Source organism: Lytechinus pictus, chromosome 1 (genome assembly GCF_037042905.1).
Source record: "Lytechinus pictus isolate F3 Inbred chromosome 1, Lp3.0, whole genome shotgun sequence".
Lineage (NCBI taxonomy): Eukaryota > Metazoa > Echinodermata > Echinoidea > Temnopleuroida > Toxopneustidae > Lytechinus > Lytechinus pictus.
In genome coordinates this window covers 9,707,360-9,724,843 of record NC_087245.1, presented here as the reverse complement: position 1 = coordinate 9,724,843, position 17,484 = coordinate 9,707,360, and the positions used below count along the sequence as shown (strand labels likewise).

General features: G+C 36.1%; 1 protein-coding gene across 1 annotated transcript; it reads right to left on the bottom strand.

Moving 5' to 3' along the window:
* Window positions 1-503: 503 nt before the first annotated feature.
* On the bottom strand, window positions 504-17,275 carry LOC129257046 (cytochrome P450 2J6-like). The gene is made up of 5 exons (XM_054895277.2): window positions 14,456-17,275; window positions 7,847-7,970; window positions 5,801-6,562; window positions 5,027-5,320; window positions 504-4,420 (listed from the first exon to the last, which is right to left on the bottom strand). Exons 1-5 carry the CDS (start codon window positions 14,741-14,743, stop codon window positions 4,239-4,241), a joined length of 1,650 nt encoding a protein of 549 aa, XP_054751252.2. The 5' UTR covers window positions 14,744-17,275; the 3' UTR covers window positions 504-4,238.
* Between the last annotated feature and the right edge of the window lie 209 nt (window positions 17,276-17,484).

The following is a 17,484-nucleotide window of genomic DNA, read 5'->3' as shown; positions in this document are numbered from 1 at the left end:
ATAAATAATTAAGCGCATTGTTGACATGCGACGTAATTTCCTTTGTGCCACCGATGCTTATGCTTGTACGCTACTGTGCTAAGATACACATGACTTTTCTCTGAAAAGATTCATCATCTCGAATGCCAATTTTCAATTGCTAAAAAGTCTACCAATCCGTCGTTATTACGTCTTTGGAATGCCTCCTTATGCCAAACATGATGTTCTTGCAGGATGCAGCAAGATCATTACTATTGTTGACCGAGTAAAATATCACATTCAACATTAAGTTACAATAGCCTCCTTCCTCTTGTAAATTTTCTTGTATTTTGCAAGCAAGTTAACAGAATGCAAAGATAAAAGAATTTTCAGAAAACCTTTTATCTCGATATGTTATCTTGTGCACAGAGATATATGCGGCGTTTTCAACTTAACGCATCATTGTAACTCTGACGTCATAAACGCTTAGTAAAAGTTACAAGAAAATTTACAAGAAAAGATATAAGAAAAGATACAAGAGTTTTCAGAATACAGATTTTATTGTAACTGTAAAGATACAAGAATACTTCTATTTTAGACAATTTTCAGAATACAGCCCCTGGCAACTGGACCAAATGACTCCATTAATTTCTTCACAAAGAAATATGCTCAAAATTTAGGGATAAATTTGAGCATACTTAGCAATATCCCAAAGGAATTTAATCCACATGGATATGCAAAGTTTTATACAGAGAACCAACAGTACATAATTGTGGTCATTATATTTGAATACAAAACATTACTATATAGCTACTGAACAGCAGATAAGTTACCAATTGATGAACATTGGTAAATGGGATTGATCAAAACTTTGGGAGGTGTTCTTGATATAGCAATTTTTTTTTACACATGTAAGGGTTGGTTACAGTTCGTTATTCCGAAGGTTTGTTAGCCTGAAGGTTCGTAATTCTGAAACACGTAAATTGCTTATACATGTACCTTAATGTTTGTTAGTCCAAAAATGATCAAAAAGCTTGTAAATGTAAACACTTGTGGTATTATTCTAAAGGTTTGTTAATAATCTTATCATGAAATAAGGTTCATTATTCTGAAGGTTTTAACCTAAAAATGAAATAAGGTTTGTTGCTCCGAAGGTTCGTTAATCCGAAAATGAAATAAGGTTTAATAATCCAAAGGTTTGCTAATCAAAAAATGAAATAAGATTCGGTAGTCTGAAAAGGGTGGTCATAGGCTTATGGGACTAGTTTATTTTCATACAAGAATCAATAGGGCCTATTAGATATGTTTTATCTTTCCTTGCCAGACCTGTAAATTTTGCTGGAGAAGTATTGGTGCATTTTAAAATTGTCTTGTTCAAGTTCAAATTGCTAGTAAAAGATACATTCTTGATTAAATGTTTACCACTAACAAACCTGAAAATGCCGGCCTGCTGCATGCGTATGGGGCAGTATTATTTGGACCAGAATAGGAGCAATTAAGACCTCAATCAAGGGCATCAATCTCCCTTTTATGGATGTGGCGCGAGGCAAAACAGCCATCCCAGCCAGCGTTACCAGCTTTTTTTGGACTAACAAGCCTTTTTACACTCTCGGACTAACAAACCTTTCCTTTTCAGACAAATGAACCTTTCGGAATAACGAACCTTCTGAAAAACGAACGTCACCCTAAGGGTGATGCACACTTGAAATAGTACACACTACACAGTGTAATACACTTATCAAATATAATGCACAGTGAAACAGTGCATATATTGTTTGTGACTTAAATGATCAATGAAATACAAAAACATGATGAATTGAAATGAAACATACATACCATTAAATCTAAGCAATATCATAGCTATGAAACCTTACCTCATAGTATTAATTGACTCACTTTAATGATTGATGACATAAAGCAATATTTTTTTTTTTCACTGAGCATAATATTCTGTGCTTTTCTAGTATTATAGCTATGGAACGGTCTTCCTGAAGTCATCCAAAAATATTAAACTCCTGAAACAACTGCACCCCAACAAGCATAACACTGAATATTTCTTATAAATTGGATATAAAATAACAGGTATGACATTTCAAATTTTCCCTTAATTTCACAAAACAATTATATTCACATCCTTGTCAGTATGCAATGAGGGGACTGATGACATCATTACCCTGGTCATGTCTTTTGGATGGTGATGTTAAAGGTCTGTCCCAGGTGTAAATAATAATTTTTTATTGATACACATCTGAAAAAATTCAAATACACACACATGCAGATACTGAGAGGAAAGGCTTCTCTAAAGTCACTGTGTATAAGAAAGCTGTGTTCATTGAAAGTAGTCAAACTGAAAAAAAATATGTGTTAATCTAATGAAGATGTGAATATAGTCTTAGCTAAACTTAAATCCTATATGTAACATTTTCAACAACAAAAAATGAAAATCCAGATTTTTCTATGGAAAGAGAGATGTAGAAAGGGAGAGAGAGGGAACAAGAAGAAATAAATTATGAAAATTATATGAAACAGTCTGTCCTATACATACATCAAGTTGATTTGAATACAATAAATAACCATAATTAATAATCTAGAATCAATATGAAATAAAGAATAGCATTTTATATTCACCCTTTTTTAAATTAAACTGCAATATACAATTTTTACCTGATATGAAAATGCAGATTTGATTACATCATGTACCATTATGCTTTAAGGATTTGCTTTATTATATTTCAAATATATCAAATTTCATAGACTGTACAACAAAAAAGCTACATGTTTCACACTGAATAATAATGATAATGATAATTGACATGAGAATACCAACCATACTGCTCCATTGAAATGAAATTTAAAATTTTGTGTAATAAGATATGATTTTAACAAGGAATATGTGTGTGCGTTTTGTGGGGTGGGATTTTACTCACTGATTTGCGTACTAAATGTGTAATTATACATGTCTATGCAAAGCTTTGAAATAACCTTTAACATCCTATTCTGGTGAAGTTGTGGATTTTTACACCTTTCATTAGAATTGACTGAAAAATGAGTTATGAAGTTTTAATGTAATGCAGAATTTTCATTTGAAAAGTGGTGAAACAAAGACATTAAGATTGTAAGACAAATTATACACCAGCAATGAAATGATAGACAAAAAAATCAGTTGCAAGATCCAACAGCAATTTATATTTAGATTGATGCAGGAAATAAAGGGAGGGAAGAGAATTAAAAATAGCATTGTTATCAGGTATAGTAAGACTTAAGCGTTTGGCTTATATGCATCCTCTTAACAAGGTAAAATATAAAATTTCTTCCCACAAGAAGGGCTTGTTTCTACTTCATTGATTTTCTCCTCTCAGACCGATAAGACCTCCCACACACATCAGATAAAGTGACATTTACGGTGAGTTAAGATATATGCACATAACCACACCTATGCTATTTTGAAAATAAATGTATTTAATTCCTTAAGTGGATCATTGATAATTCTTGCTTTGTATCCATGTTAAGAACCTCTTTTGCTTCATCCTGATAAATGTCAAATGTAAATGAATGAATCTAAAAAAGTCTGTAAGCACATACTGCTTTTTACCCTTTTTAAATGTGAATCTTCTTCTTTTGAAAAACCACATGTTTATGCTTCAGGTTTAGAATGCAGCCCATACATTTGGATATATTCACTTCAGATTATCTCCTTGTGTATTTTCATTTATTTAATGTCCAAATTAAAAAAATGTACCATGGCGGGTATCAATTCCTTGTTATTTTTTGTTGTTTTTTCAGAAGATATGAAAGCGTAAATAACTTGGTTTCATCATGTTTTATAATGCATTTCATTCTGCTTATAGAAGCAAAAACAATATCTTTATTTCCCTTTTGCACCCTCAGAACCTACAGCTTAGTGGCGAAAATTAAACAAAATTAGGTTGTTTGATGTGGGTGTTTCCTTGAAGATTTTTTTTTAATAATTAGAAATTAATCCTTGATGATTTCCTGTGGGGGAAAGATTTGATTGTTTCCTGAAGGAAAGGGGATAAGAAGCATGCAGACTTTTTATGAACATTTAATCTGATGACATTCATTTGGACAGTAAATTAGAAAAGGAAAGCCAACGAAACTAACAAAAAGTCGAAATATTTGCTGAAATGAATTACTGGTTGTTCAGAACATATTCAATCGAAAGAGTATGTTTTGAATAAGAAAGGCTAAAAACTTTATTTGCAAAACATTTTTTAGAAATATGTACTTTGTGGGATAATTCAAAGAACCCCATATGTAGATCATCTCTGTCGTTGTTTAGCAATGATGGAAAAGGGTTGAGGATTGTAGACGATTCCAGGAATTCCTTTGAGGGAGAACTTGTGATCTGGTGGTAAGTGAAATGTGAAGTCTTGTATGATTTCAGTCAAGATGGAACTAATAACTGTGTTCGTCAGGAGCTTTCCAGGACACAGACGAGGTCCTGAACGAGAAAACAAATATGCAAATAAAAACATTTCTTTTATTTTGTTGTCATAGAAAAATGAGTAACTTTGATAATTGGAAACAGAAGATAAATTAAGAGATCATGCTACAACTACAGTCCATAAGACTTGAAGTTGTACATTTAAACAATGTAGATGCTGAAGCGAAGAGAAACATTGCAAAATCTCAGGTATGTCATGTAGGTGAATCCAACAGAGATGGATACCCAGAACAGTTCTCAAATATTACACTATATGGAAGATAAACACTCGGCCTTGTTGCTTGTTTAAAGTTAGTATTATGGTAGATTTGGCATTCAAAGTTAGCTTCCATGGAATCCTAGGTTTTTTATTGGCTGTTGCCACCATGGTAGTCACTATTGGATGGCAAGTTATAATAATAACTTTTATGCAACAGATACAAGTGAGTGAAGTGACATGAATTATTTGCATGTATCAGGATTTTTTTTTGGTTTGGGTTAACGGTGCAGGTTAAAAGATTTTTGATAGGAAGGAAAATTGTTCAGATAGCAAAGTTCACCAAAGCATTTGTACAGTTCAGAGACATATCTCTGTTCAATCGAGTCTCTGCAATATTTACTAACCAGTTGAAAACCCAAGGGTGTCTCTCTTTTCTAGGGTGCCATCTTCATTGAGAAATCTTTCTGGTCGAAAGTCACCAGCATCCTTCCATTGCTTGGAGTCTTGTAAAGCACTCAATAGATTTGAGAGTATTATGGTGCCCTTATCGATGTGAAAACCGCCAAGTTTGGTGTCTCGTGCAGCACAGTGTGGTGCTCCCAGTGGAGCAGGAGGATGAAGGCGAAGACTCTCCAACATCACTGCCTTGGTATAATGAAAGTTGTCACTTCTTATGAGAAGAGAGGGCCTGTGGTTTCCTGCAGAATGTTGATAGAGGGTAGAGAGTTTAAAAAGAGACCTTGTACAAGGCTGGCTTAGTAGTTAAACATAAACTGATTAATGATTCCAATTATTTAAACTCTGTCTCTCTCCCTTTTTTTTTGGTAATGCTCTTCTTCGCACAATTCCTCTAAAAATTTCCCAATTCGCACCCAAAACCACAACACTTCTAACTAATCAATCACTCTCCCTTGAATTTAATAGACATTTAGACATTTCATTTGAATGATATCTGTAAAGTATCTAACATTCCTTTTGACAACCAGATGACAAATGTACTCAAACTTTAACTGAACTATCTGTAAAATGAAAAATTAAAGAGTGTTCATAACCAGTATCAACAACATAACATAATGGCTTATGTTGTATCACAATTATAATTAATGTTTAGCTTTTAATTGATGCTTTGTGCCTGGGCTTTCTTGTGTGAAGTAACCTCAATAGTTGTTTTTACTCACTTTCCTCAACATATCCGTCTATTTCCTTCCTCATCTTCTCTTGGACATCTTGATGAAGTGCTAGATCTAGCAGGAGCCACTGCAAAGAAGCAACAATACTAGTGCATCCAGCCTGAAATACATCCATTAAAATAGCTGCAAGATTTTTTTCATTTTCCTCTTGGTCATTCACCATGACTGATGTCACCCTTGGAGATGTCTCGGGAGACTCTTGGTCACTTTTTCCCCCACTGCTACCGATATCATCTTTCCTTAGTCTGTTATATTTGTCCAATTCTTGCTGTTCTTTCAACAAGAAAGCATCAATCAGGTTTTGGGGATCACCCTCGTAGGTTTTCCTGTGCTCCTGGATATGTTCCCTGAGGTAGAGGGTAACCTTTGAAAGAGAGTCTGACATGTCAATCCAGTCACTCAGAGCAGACTTTAGCCACTTGGGAATAGCTTTCCCTGCTAACACCAACATCGGGTTTGGTGACAGTGCCTTATACAGGACATCCAATAGTTTTTTGACCTCCTCAGAATTAGAGTCGGGAACCTCGCCTAGCATCAAGTCGGTAAAGATTTCAAATAGGAGGCAGTGACTGATTGGACATATCTGCACACTCTGGCCTTCTGAAGAGATTAATTTGTCTTTGAACTTGTCGATGTGTGGATGGATGTGAAAACTGAACTCTGGGACTCCTAGTTTGATGAGCCGAAAACCGTTGGAGAGGAAATTTCGGTGTTGACGATGGAGGTGACCTGGTTGTCTTAAGATGATTCCTATTAATATTAAGAGAAATGATAGATAATAATAAGGGGATCGCACCAGTCATTTTACTTTGGTGTTAATTATTTGGTGTTAGTTCAACACATGGGTGGCATCGCAACACCTTTGTGTGTTACTTTTACTCTCTTCAGTGTTATTGTTATGTTCAATTCCTAAGGGTGTGATCATACACCAACTGGTATAAGTTTTAACATCCTAATTCTACAGTGTAGCTATTTCTAACTGTCTATAGTGCTGAAGTCCATCTTGCGGTGCTCATGGCATTTCAAGAAAGTACAAAGTAAAGTAAAAATTTATTGAAGTAGACTTTCTTTTGAACAGTAAATGCGATGGGATCATAATATTTTTTTGGTTGATTTTAAGGGTGCTCTCATTAAAAAAAAAGAATATATGCACCTATCAAAATTATCTTATTGTCTCATTATTTTTGTTTTTGTTTTATGTTTTTCAGTAGATAAGGCATATATATATATATACACATATTTTGTGAAAGAAATGAATGAAGAGAACAATGGTAGGCATAGCTTAAATCAAGGTTCCTCAGAGCCATCTGCTCTTTTGAAAAATTGGTGATGCCAAAAATGTCTCTGCTGGGAATCGAACCTGGGCCCCCAGCTTTGAACACAGGTGACCTAACCACTAGACCACAGAGACGGGTAAGTGGCTAGGGCGACCCCAATCTGATTGACCGTCAGATGAACAGATTTTTGACACCACCAATTAAATTTCTTTTGTCGGGTGTAGGTGAGTTGTGAACAATGACAAGCCACTATGCCTGAGCTGGATCAAAGCTTTTGCTTAGATACAGTACATGTATGGGACAAATTATTCAAATGTGAGAAATTATACATGTACAACAGCTTTGGCAACTCGTGTATTTAAATGTTTTGAAAGAAATTTATGAAGAGAACAATGTTAGGTGTAGCTTAAATCAAGGTTCCTCAGAGCTATCTGCCCTTTGGAATAATTTATCACATATATATATATTAAGAAGCAAATTCTTGTAATGTTGAGTTAAGTCATCTACTATATGTGTGTGTTTTGTATTAGAACAGCAAAATCTATCCAGGTTGCCTGAAGATATTTCTAGAAAGATAAAGGAGGATTTATCGAAAGATCAACCCTGGCCTTCTTAAACTTATTGAATTATGAGTAAACTTCTAAATTAGATGACAAATTATTTAACCAAATATCCACAAACTCACATTTGCCATTTTATGTGGAAGCTTACATCAATTTTACTTTCCATGCCCCTCGATCATAAAAATAACCCTTACCTCTTGTTTGTTGAAGAGTATCCAGCATAGCTTGTGGACGGTCACTCATGTCTGCTGCGTTGGTCACGAAAGCTTCCTTAATGGAATCCTTATCGTTGAGGACAACCAGTCTTGTTGGTCCCAACTACACCAAACAAAAGATAATCATATATGTCATGGGTCAACTACAATTATTGTTCCCCCCCCTTCCTCTGTAGACATGTATTGGGAGTTTTATGTTTAACAACCTAAACAGCTTGTCCCACAAAAAAATGTTATGGCTCTCTAAATGAGTATAGGCCTAATTTGAAAATTACCATGTTATTTTATAATCCTTTACTAGTATGATTCATCAACTATCCTTAATTTCTAATGAATTTTGACACTTTTTTTAAAGAATTCAGTTTTACCCATTATATTGATCACCATTATCCTACTCAACCCCGTGCCTCATCCTAGATTTTACAGTGAACCTACAACAAATGGTGCGCAGCTGTCTCTGGTTTTAGCGAGACTATAGGCGCCGCTTTTCCGACGCTGGCGTCAACATTGAAATCTTAACCAAGGTTAAGTTTTTGAAATGTCATCATAACTTATTCTATGAAATTATATGGACCTAGTTTATGAAACTTGGACATAAGGGTAATCAAGTATTACTGAACATCTTACCTGAGTTTCAGGTCACATTACCAAGGTCAAAGTTCATTTAGGGTCAATGAACTTAGACCATGTTTGGGGAATCAATATCAGAATCTTAACCAAGGTTAAGTTTTTGAAATGTCGTCATAACTTAGACCAAGGTCAGAGGTCTTTTAGGGTCAATGAACTCTGGCCATGTTGGGAGTATGTGTGGAATTGTCATCATACCTTTGACACTTTATCGATCTGGTTCATGAAACTTGGACATAAGAGCAATCAAGTATCCCTGAAATTTCTGTGCAATTTTCAGGTCACATGACCAAGGTCAAAGGTCATTTACGGTCAACAGACTTTGGTAATGTTCGGGGTATTTGTGGAATTGTCATCATAACTTTAAAAGTTTATGGATCTAGTTCATGAAACTTGGACATATTTAAGAGCGACTATGTATTCCTGAAACCCGCCCTGAATATCCTGTGCGCGTTTCAGGTCACTTGACCAAGGTCATTTAAGTTCAATGAGCTTTTGGCCATGTTAGGGGTATTTGTTGAATTGGCACCATAAGTAGATATAGTTTATGGATCTAGTTCATAAAACATAGACATAAGGGTAATCAAGTATGAATGATTGTTATGCACACGTCTTAGGTCACATCATCATGGTCAAATGCAATTATTGGTCAATGGACATAGTATTTTATTATCATAAGAATGTTTTCTTTGGTGAATAATTATTCAATAGCTGTTTTTAAAGTCAGCACTACTGCTATATCAAATCGCGTAATGCAGGCGAGTCTGCCAGAGGCGTCTGACTTAAACCCCCATTTCACAGAGAGCAAGACCTCTGAAAAACGGCTCTAAGACCATGAAACTTGCTTGATCTTTCAAAGGTCTTTCAACGAACTTTCAAAGATCTCTGAGGTCTTTCATGATTTCTGATGGATCTTTCGGTGGTCTGCATGGTTTTCATGAGCACCAAAACTTTTTGAAACGGTTCAAAACAGTTTTTTTAGCGGTCTTACACGAAATTGGTCTTTTGGTGGTCTTTCAATGAACTTCTTGAAGTTCTTATCATTCTTTCCATGATCTTTCGACAGTCTCTCAAGATTTTTGTGGAGATCACTGTAAGAATCGTGAGAGCTCATTGAAGGACCAGGGAAAGAATTCTGAAAGATCACTTTTTGCATAAAAGTTCTCTGAAAGACAATTGAAATATCTCTATAGGAAGAAGTCTTTAAGGGTTATTTGAGGGGTCTCTCTGAGCCATTCCACAGAGATGACAGTTTTCAGTGATCTTGGAGACTGCTGTATGACCTGGGGTGCGTTTATCCGCCACTTTTTCACCCTAGAATCATGATCTGAATCATGATTCAAATCACGATTCTGCAGAATCACGATTGCGTTTAGTCGAAATTGAATATAATCATGATTAGAATCACAAACATGAACTACGAAAAAAGGGGCGTTTGGAAAGACGTTTCTACAGAATCACGTATGAAAATGTTCGAATAAACGATATCGTGATTTGAATCATGATTATATGACCTCACTGTGTCGGGCTACTTTCGGTTTGACTCTTGCCAAGCTCAAGGCTCTCTATATGCTCATTGTATGTACATGGTTACTCTGCATGCATTTCTTGTCATGTTCAAGTTCTGTGTTGGTCATCGCATCGTCCACTACTTTTCATTTTTTGGTCATGTCTTCAACTTCAAGTTCTAGTGACTGAATTAACTGGACAGACAATGATCTCAGTTGTTGTTGAGTATAGAGTGTTAATATTAAATTGGATCTACGCTGAAATTCACTTCCGAACACCATTTTGGATAAACTAACAAGATGAATAGAAGCATATGGACCCTATAGAAGTAAACAAAATTAGGTATAGACTGAATTCTGGAAGCAAAAGCTTTTTCGAGAGCCGAAACACGTGCGAAAAACTTCCTCTGTCAAACTGCGCACTAGTGATGCGCACTGGATTGGCCCGAATCTGAGGAGAAACAGCATTGTAATGAAGGTCGTCTAAACGCTGATTCTGTGACATCGTGATTCATGTTTGTGTTTTGAATCATGATTCAAATCATGATTCAAATCATGATTGTGGCTTGAGGTCGCATAAACGCAGCCCAGGTTGCCAAAGTTCCGGAACAGATAATGATATACAGTGCGTCCCAGAAAAAAGGAAACCGAGATTAATCGATGATTTATCATAACTTAATCACAAATACAATAGACAAATGACCTACCAATGTAAAGCTTAGATTCTCCTCTTTCATCTGATATTACTTAAATTATTCCTCATTTACGCATGAGTGAGCAAAAATAATTTGAAGAAAGGATACCAAAAACTCATTTGGCGGGGGGTATCTGAATTTCAAAAAGAAAATCACATGCCTAAAAAGTTCAATATCTGCTCTTTTATTTGATACCTTAATCACAAAAAGATGGTCAAGAAGTAAGAAAGTTATGTTCCCTCGAAACAATGCTTGTATTTCCATAATTTCATTAAATAAGCGTGTTTTCACCGGTTTCCCACAGATGGTATCGCATGGTTAACAAAAGACTTAATGCGTGGCTGATCGTCAACAAAACGGAGTGTCGAGTAAGTTTGAACGCTAGCCTGTAAAACCTCTTCATTTTATGAAATTATTTAAATTCAAGCCTTATTTCAAATAACCAGAACTTTGTTATTTCTTGAACATTTTCTGTAATTGTGGTATCAAATTAAAGAACAGATATTGAACTTTTTAAAAATGTGGTTTTCTTTTTGAAACCCAGATACAGCCCGCCAAATGATTTCTTGGTATTCCCTCTTCAAATTGTTTTTGCTCACTCATGCGTAAATGAGAAATAATCTAAGTGATTTCAGATAAAAGATGAGATTCTAAGCTTTACAACGATATGTCATTTGTCTATTGGTTTTGTCAGAAGTTATGATAAATCATCGATAAATCTCGGTTTCGTTTTTTGTGGGACGCACTGTGTGTGTGTGTGTGTATTTGAGTTTTGTCAGAGGTGTATCAATCAGATATGATTATTTACGTCTGGGACCGACCTTTAACGTCACCATCCGAAAGACGTGACCAGGGCTCGAACCTCTGCATCAATTTGTAACTTCCCCACATAGCTTGGATTACAGGCGCACGCCACAACGCCCAGTCACTGTATATCATAAACCAAGGAACGTAGAGGGCAGCAACTATCGGCAAGTTCTTGCCATCCCGACTCTCCCACAAGATATACATTACGAGATCTAAGATCTTGTCATCTGATCATCTCTCCCACGGGATGTAGACATGACGAGATCCGAGATCTTGTCATCCTATCATTTTTCCCTAAGAGATGAAGACATGACGAGATGATTATGGGTGGCGTTTTTAAGCTTCCATACTGAAGGGCCACATAATTTATACAATATTTCTCAAAAACTTAGACGAGCCAAAAAAAAGAGAAACAAATGAAGGAAAATTTTTGGGGGAGAGGGAATTACGGTATGCATCCGCATCCTTGGATAAGCGCCTGATGGTGTTTTCTTATTAACGACTTTTAAAGTTCTTTTTTTTTTCAAACAGCATATATAGCTTACAATTATTTTACATTTTGGTAATAAAAATCCGCTTTAAAATCGTTCATTCTAAAATTACATCGAAACACACAGCTAATTAAGGCATGTCAGGCAGAAACGTATATTGTGAAATAATAATTTTATTCATTATTTTAGACATGTTAGAGTGGGGTGGATATTAATTTTTTGTATTGTACTTTGTTTTAAGATGCATTTTTCAAAAGATAAAGTATTTTTATTCCATGTGCCACATCACTTACAAATTCGCTCCGCCGCCCCTGTTCCTATTAATAGCAAACATGTTATTCTCATTTCCAAACTCCGCACAGTCTGAAATAAAGCGCAATATTCGCAATGCCAGTCAGCTTCTCAATAACTTCAATCAATCTTTAAGCACGTAATCAAGTCTCTCAGCTTTCATAAAATATATCCAGCATCTTCCTTTGTCCTGTTAATTTGGGGTTTTTTATATTAATTTTTCGATAAACTTAGTTTTTCATTTGAAAAACAGAGTTTTGCGAAAAACTATGCTTTTCGACTGAAAAACAGAATTTTTCTTGATAAACAGTTGTGACATTTGTCATTATTTAAATTCTATATGAAAAATTATAACATTTTAGCCCCATTATTTATGAATATACAGTATCATTTATTCATTCATTCAATGTTTAAATAGTATAATTGGAAATCATTACTAAATTCACTAAAATTTAACTTCACACAAAACCCCAATTTGTTTAGCTCTTAAATATTGCTGTGAACCGTTGTGCATTTCCCATCATGAAAAATGATGATATATTGCTCCCAATTTTATACATGTATATAATGGATAGAATAAGGCTACATATATTGTCCTGAATGATAGGTTAACACTTTTCATCAAAAAGGAAGAATTTATAGGGGCAACGCACCCTTTCTGATTGATATAAAGTTCATTGTTTTATTAAGGCTGTCCTGTACAACTCACAAGTGTCCCGTACGACATATAATTTTGTTCGTGATATATTGACAGAAATATTCAGTCAGTGGCAGTTTTAGCATGATAAATGTCTTCCGTTTGATACTTTAAGGATTATCATCCTTATTATCATCCAAATTGATTGATTGAAAAAGTTAAAGAGACATAAAGTAAGAAAGTTTGGCTTTAATTTAGAAATGTCCGTACGACACACTTTGAATGTCCCTTGCGCCACAATGTTCTCGAATTTTTTTTTTTTTGCTTTATTTATTCATGAATGTTTACATTGCATTCTAGGCGACGATATCCAAAATAGTGGGGGGGGGGGGGGGTGTCGCACCTTTGGCGACGGCCCTGCATATATTTGTGTGTTCTTGGGTAGTTAAATATCAATTTCAGTCCAGTTTTTATTAGAATTATCTGTGCAACTCACAGACTTTAGAGTACAAACTTAAAGATTCCAAAAAGGTCATTTTCTGCGTTCCGTACGACACATTATTTTAAATCTGTATTATACAGGATGTGAAGTGAATTCAAGTCATATAAAGTCTTGGTTCTTCTAACACTCCGGTAGTACTTGAGGATCATCTTTAGTTCATGGAATATTTTTTTGTTTTTCTTGTCGAGAAACGGTCAAATATTCTCTAAATGTCCCGTACGACACGTATGGAATCACCCTAAACTAGGTTTTCATGAAAAAAATCCCTTTTTCGGAGATAAATTAAGTTTATCTCGATAAACTTAGTTTTTCGATAGAAAAACTTAATTAATCGGCGAAAAACTGGCGTGTGTTCACCACTACAAATGAATGTTCACAACAGGGCACTGGATATGTTTGAACAGGCACTTTGCCATCCAGGTCAAGTAAGTTCTTCTTAACTTATACTATAGTAACACATTTGCAATAACAGTTAAAATCTACTGAAATCGTTCCATCTTATTGGCTAAAAGTAAAAAACAAGTCTTTATGAAACGGGACCCAGAAAAGGGGTAATTTCAAAGTCTGTGCATTCTGGAAGATAATACGCATCTCGCTTGTCAAATATTGCGAGTACGCAGCGTGAGCCGGAATTTTTTCATAATCCTCTTGAGCAAATAATCTCAATCAAGACAATGTGAGCGCCAAAGAAAAGCGATTTTTTAATTTGTTATAATGATCTGATAGGCTTTTTTAATTATTATTTTACAATAATTCCTCTCACTTTTTTACATTATTTTTTCTTTCTCTTCTCGACTTTCTTTTTACTTGTTCTCCTCTCCTTTTTTCTCCCCACCCCCCCTTTTTTTTTGCTGTTGGCAATCGTCGGGGTTCCGCGGACCCCCCCCCCCCCCCCGGCTACGGGACTGCTATTTACACCCAATCGGGAGTTTGGGTCTCTATACAATTATACATTATGCAGTGGCCAAACTGTTTTCTGCTCGTCATAATTATATAGATATCCAGTTTGCACAAAATTATATTTACTCACGTTTATGGTGTAAATGCTTCCATACTCTTGGGCGAATTGCTTCAATTTCATCAAAACGTCGTAGCGTAGATCCAGAAGTGAGCCTAAGAGGGGCAGTCCCTTGGGTCCAGGGGGGCGCCGTCTTCCATCTCCCTTCTTGAACCACAGAGAACGAATGATTCGAAACACCAGGCATACTGTTAATACACATAATGTAGCTGATGTCAATAACTTGACATTAGGCAGTGATAATTTGATGTTTGATGAGATGTATTGACTGTGCATCGTTATTATTTCAAGTGATTTCATACACTACTGCATCTAGATGTTCTCGATATTAACAATGGTCTCTCTGCTCTCCACGTTTCAGCATCTTAAATACCATCAGTTCACCACTGTTCTAGCATGGTTCTACCATTCGTAATAATACTCTAGACGTCTATTTGAGAGTATATTATTAGGATTGGTTGGGCTGTCCCGAAAGTTCGATCGAATGTCTTTAAAAAGATGATACGTTGAACGAAAGTCACTATACTTTATATTTTGACCTGATTGCAATCAAACTGCATTGAGGTTATAATCATACTGTTTAACCGCCAGAATCTGTACAACTGTAGTGTTTTAAATGATTGTTCCACTCTTTATACTGGAAGATGACTTTTTATGTCGCAATAGATGAGCAGCAAATCACAGGGGTGAGTGTCTCGGTCGTTTTTTGTTGTTGTTTTCACGTATGATTCCATTGTTGGACTGCAGTCAATAAAGCCTTTATTTTTTTTTTGTTACAAGGTGCGTTCTGTAAAGTCCCTGCTTCTTTCTATCAATAGTGCATTTTGTGGGCGTGGCGATAGGCATTCAGTGCAGTTAGCAGTCATTCATGAAGACTAGAGCATCGTAAGCTCCACCCCTGACTGCAAAACGATTGGAAGGCAAGATAATCGAGGGATCGCTCTAATCTCCCTCTTCATCACCCCCAAAAAATTGACATGGAAAAGTTAGCGTTCACAACACTTTAAAAGATTCCTTCTGACGATAAATCTCAATTCTATTCTGGCGAGAAAAGGACGCAACTCCGAGTCCAAGCCATAGAATTTTGATCTTCAGATGGAAATCATTGGCAGTATTATACAGGCATCCAATATCACCTTTATTCCCGGCCTTTATTTCCTTTTTATTTTACCAGGCAGGGCTATTTTATCCCCCCCCTCGACTTTCAGACTTTCAAACGCAATATCTATATAGGATATTTTTTTTTGAAATCAAAATTATTGCAGGGATGCCAACAACACGATTGCCTAGATATTTCTTTTAAAAACGATTGTCCAGCATAATCGTATCAACTGCGGATAATTCTAAATGAGAGCTATATATAGCAATGATACCTCCACATGCTTTTCCCCAATTTGGAGAAGAAACAAATGCCGGTATCAATGTTTGCATATCGACTTACGTGAGTGCTCCACACGTGGTAAGTGCAAAGATCAAACAACAAACCCTAGCCAAAGTAACATGACCTTATAGTCGTGATGAATTTATAACGCAGAAGCATTTAAAACTCGGCGATATGTATTTGCAGTGCTATTGTTTAATGATCAGTTTCGTTTCTATAGACCACGCACTGTTTGGCAATAAATAGAAGCGTTTAATTCAGACTTGTCGAAGGTGATTTTTTGTATCCCCGCTTTTACACCTTCACGGAAGCAACACGGATCATCCCGGATTGTCAATCCGGAGTCATCCGCGTACAGTCCGGGATTACCGTGTACACACCGGCTACTCATCCGGCGCCATCCTTGGTGTACCGGCATATCCGGGAGAAAAATTGAACATGTTCAATTTTCATCCAGGAGAAGACGGACGGATAATCATCAGTGTCCATCCGTGTAGCCACCTTATCCGTGTAGCTACCGAATGCAACCGGGTGGCTCCCTGTAGGAACCGGGAGGTCCTTGTTGATACCGGCTTTATCCGTGGTCTAAATATTTCCGTTGTTTGTATACATAAACAATAGTCCGTGTTCATGGCCATGTATGTGTAATATAAGGTACAACGAACCAACCCCCTCTCCTCCCGCCCTAGTAAGGCATGTATATAAATAGAGAGGTACCTCTGAAAGATAAAAACAAGAGAAAAGGCAAGGACGTGAATTACTCATGGACATATACGACGTAAAACGAATGGCAAGGACGAGCCTGCTTTCAAACAAAAAGTTGTAAGAGCAAGGAAATATAACAACTAATGTTCTTTTTTACCCGAAGCGCGATCAATCTAGGAGCAGTAATATCAGATTATTTTCATGTTGGTTTTGATAATTATAATATTTCATACTATAACTTCATATTATTCTTTTTATGTGCTATTTTTTTTTTGCTGAAACCTATATCGATTTATTGGTTAGATGTTTTGTTCGTTTATTTTGGTTATTTCATATAACATCATAATACATTATCATCATACATGTAAAGGATAGTATTATTATTATACATATCACTTCAGTCGATTTGTCCTTTGGATACGTGAGGTAGATTATTCCATGTACAAATACGATCGTTATTCCTATCGAATGAATGACTGACTAATGGCAAGGACTCTACCTGCCTGACTCGTCGACACAATTCTTGATAGCTAGGATTTACCCTTCTGTGGTATAATCCTGACATAGGCTTATCTTCCCATCTTCTCATCCGTTTACAACAATAAGCTTAATTTTTAAGCTTTAGTATATCTTATGTAACTCTCAGTGTAAGAAACTGGAAGACTAGAATGTGTTTCTTTTGTTTTTTTATTTGTGTTGTAAGTACGTAGAAACTAGAAACTATTATTCGTTTTATCCCCCCCCCCCCCCCCAAAAAAAAAAAAAAAAAAAAAAAGTTTGGTGGTGATACACTTGCACTGAAAGTGGACTGAAGCCGGCTCGGATAGAGTCTACCTCTGGATGAGGTTTGAAGGCGGCTCACGCCGTCTTCTGTCCTGCGATTGGTATGTGCATCCTGTATCACCCCCCCCCCCCTAGTGGACTCAGGTCGGCGTGACCACTGAAATAAAAACAC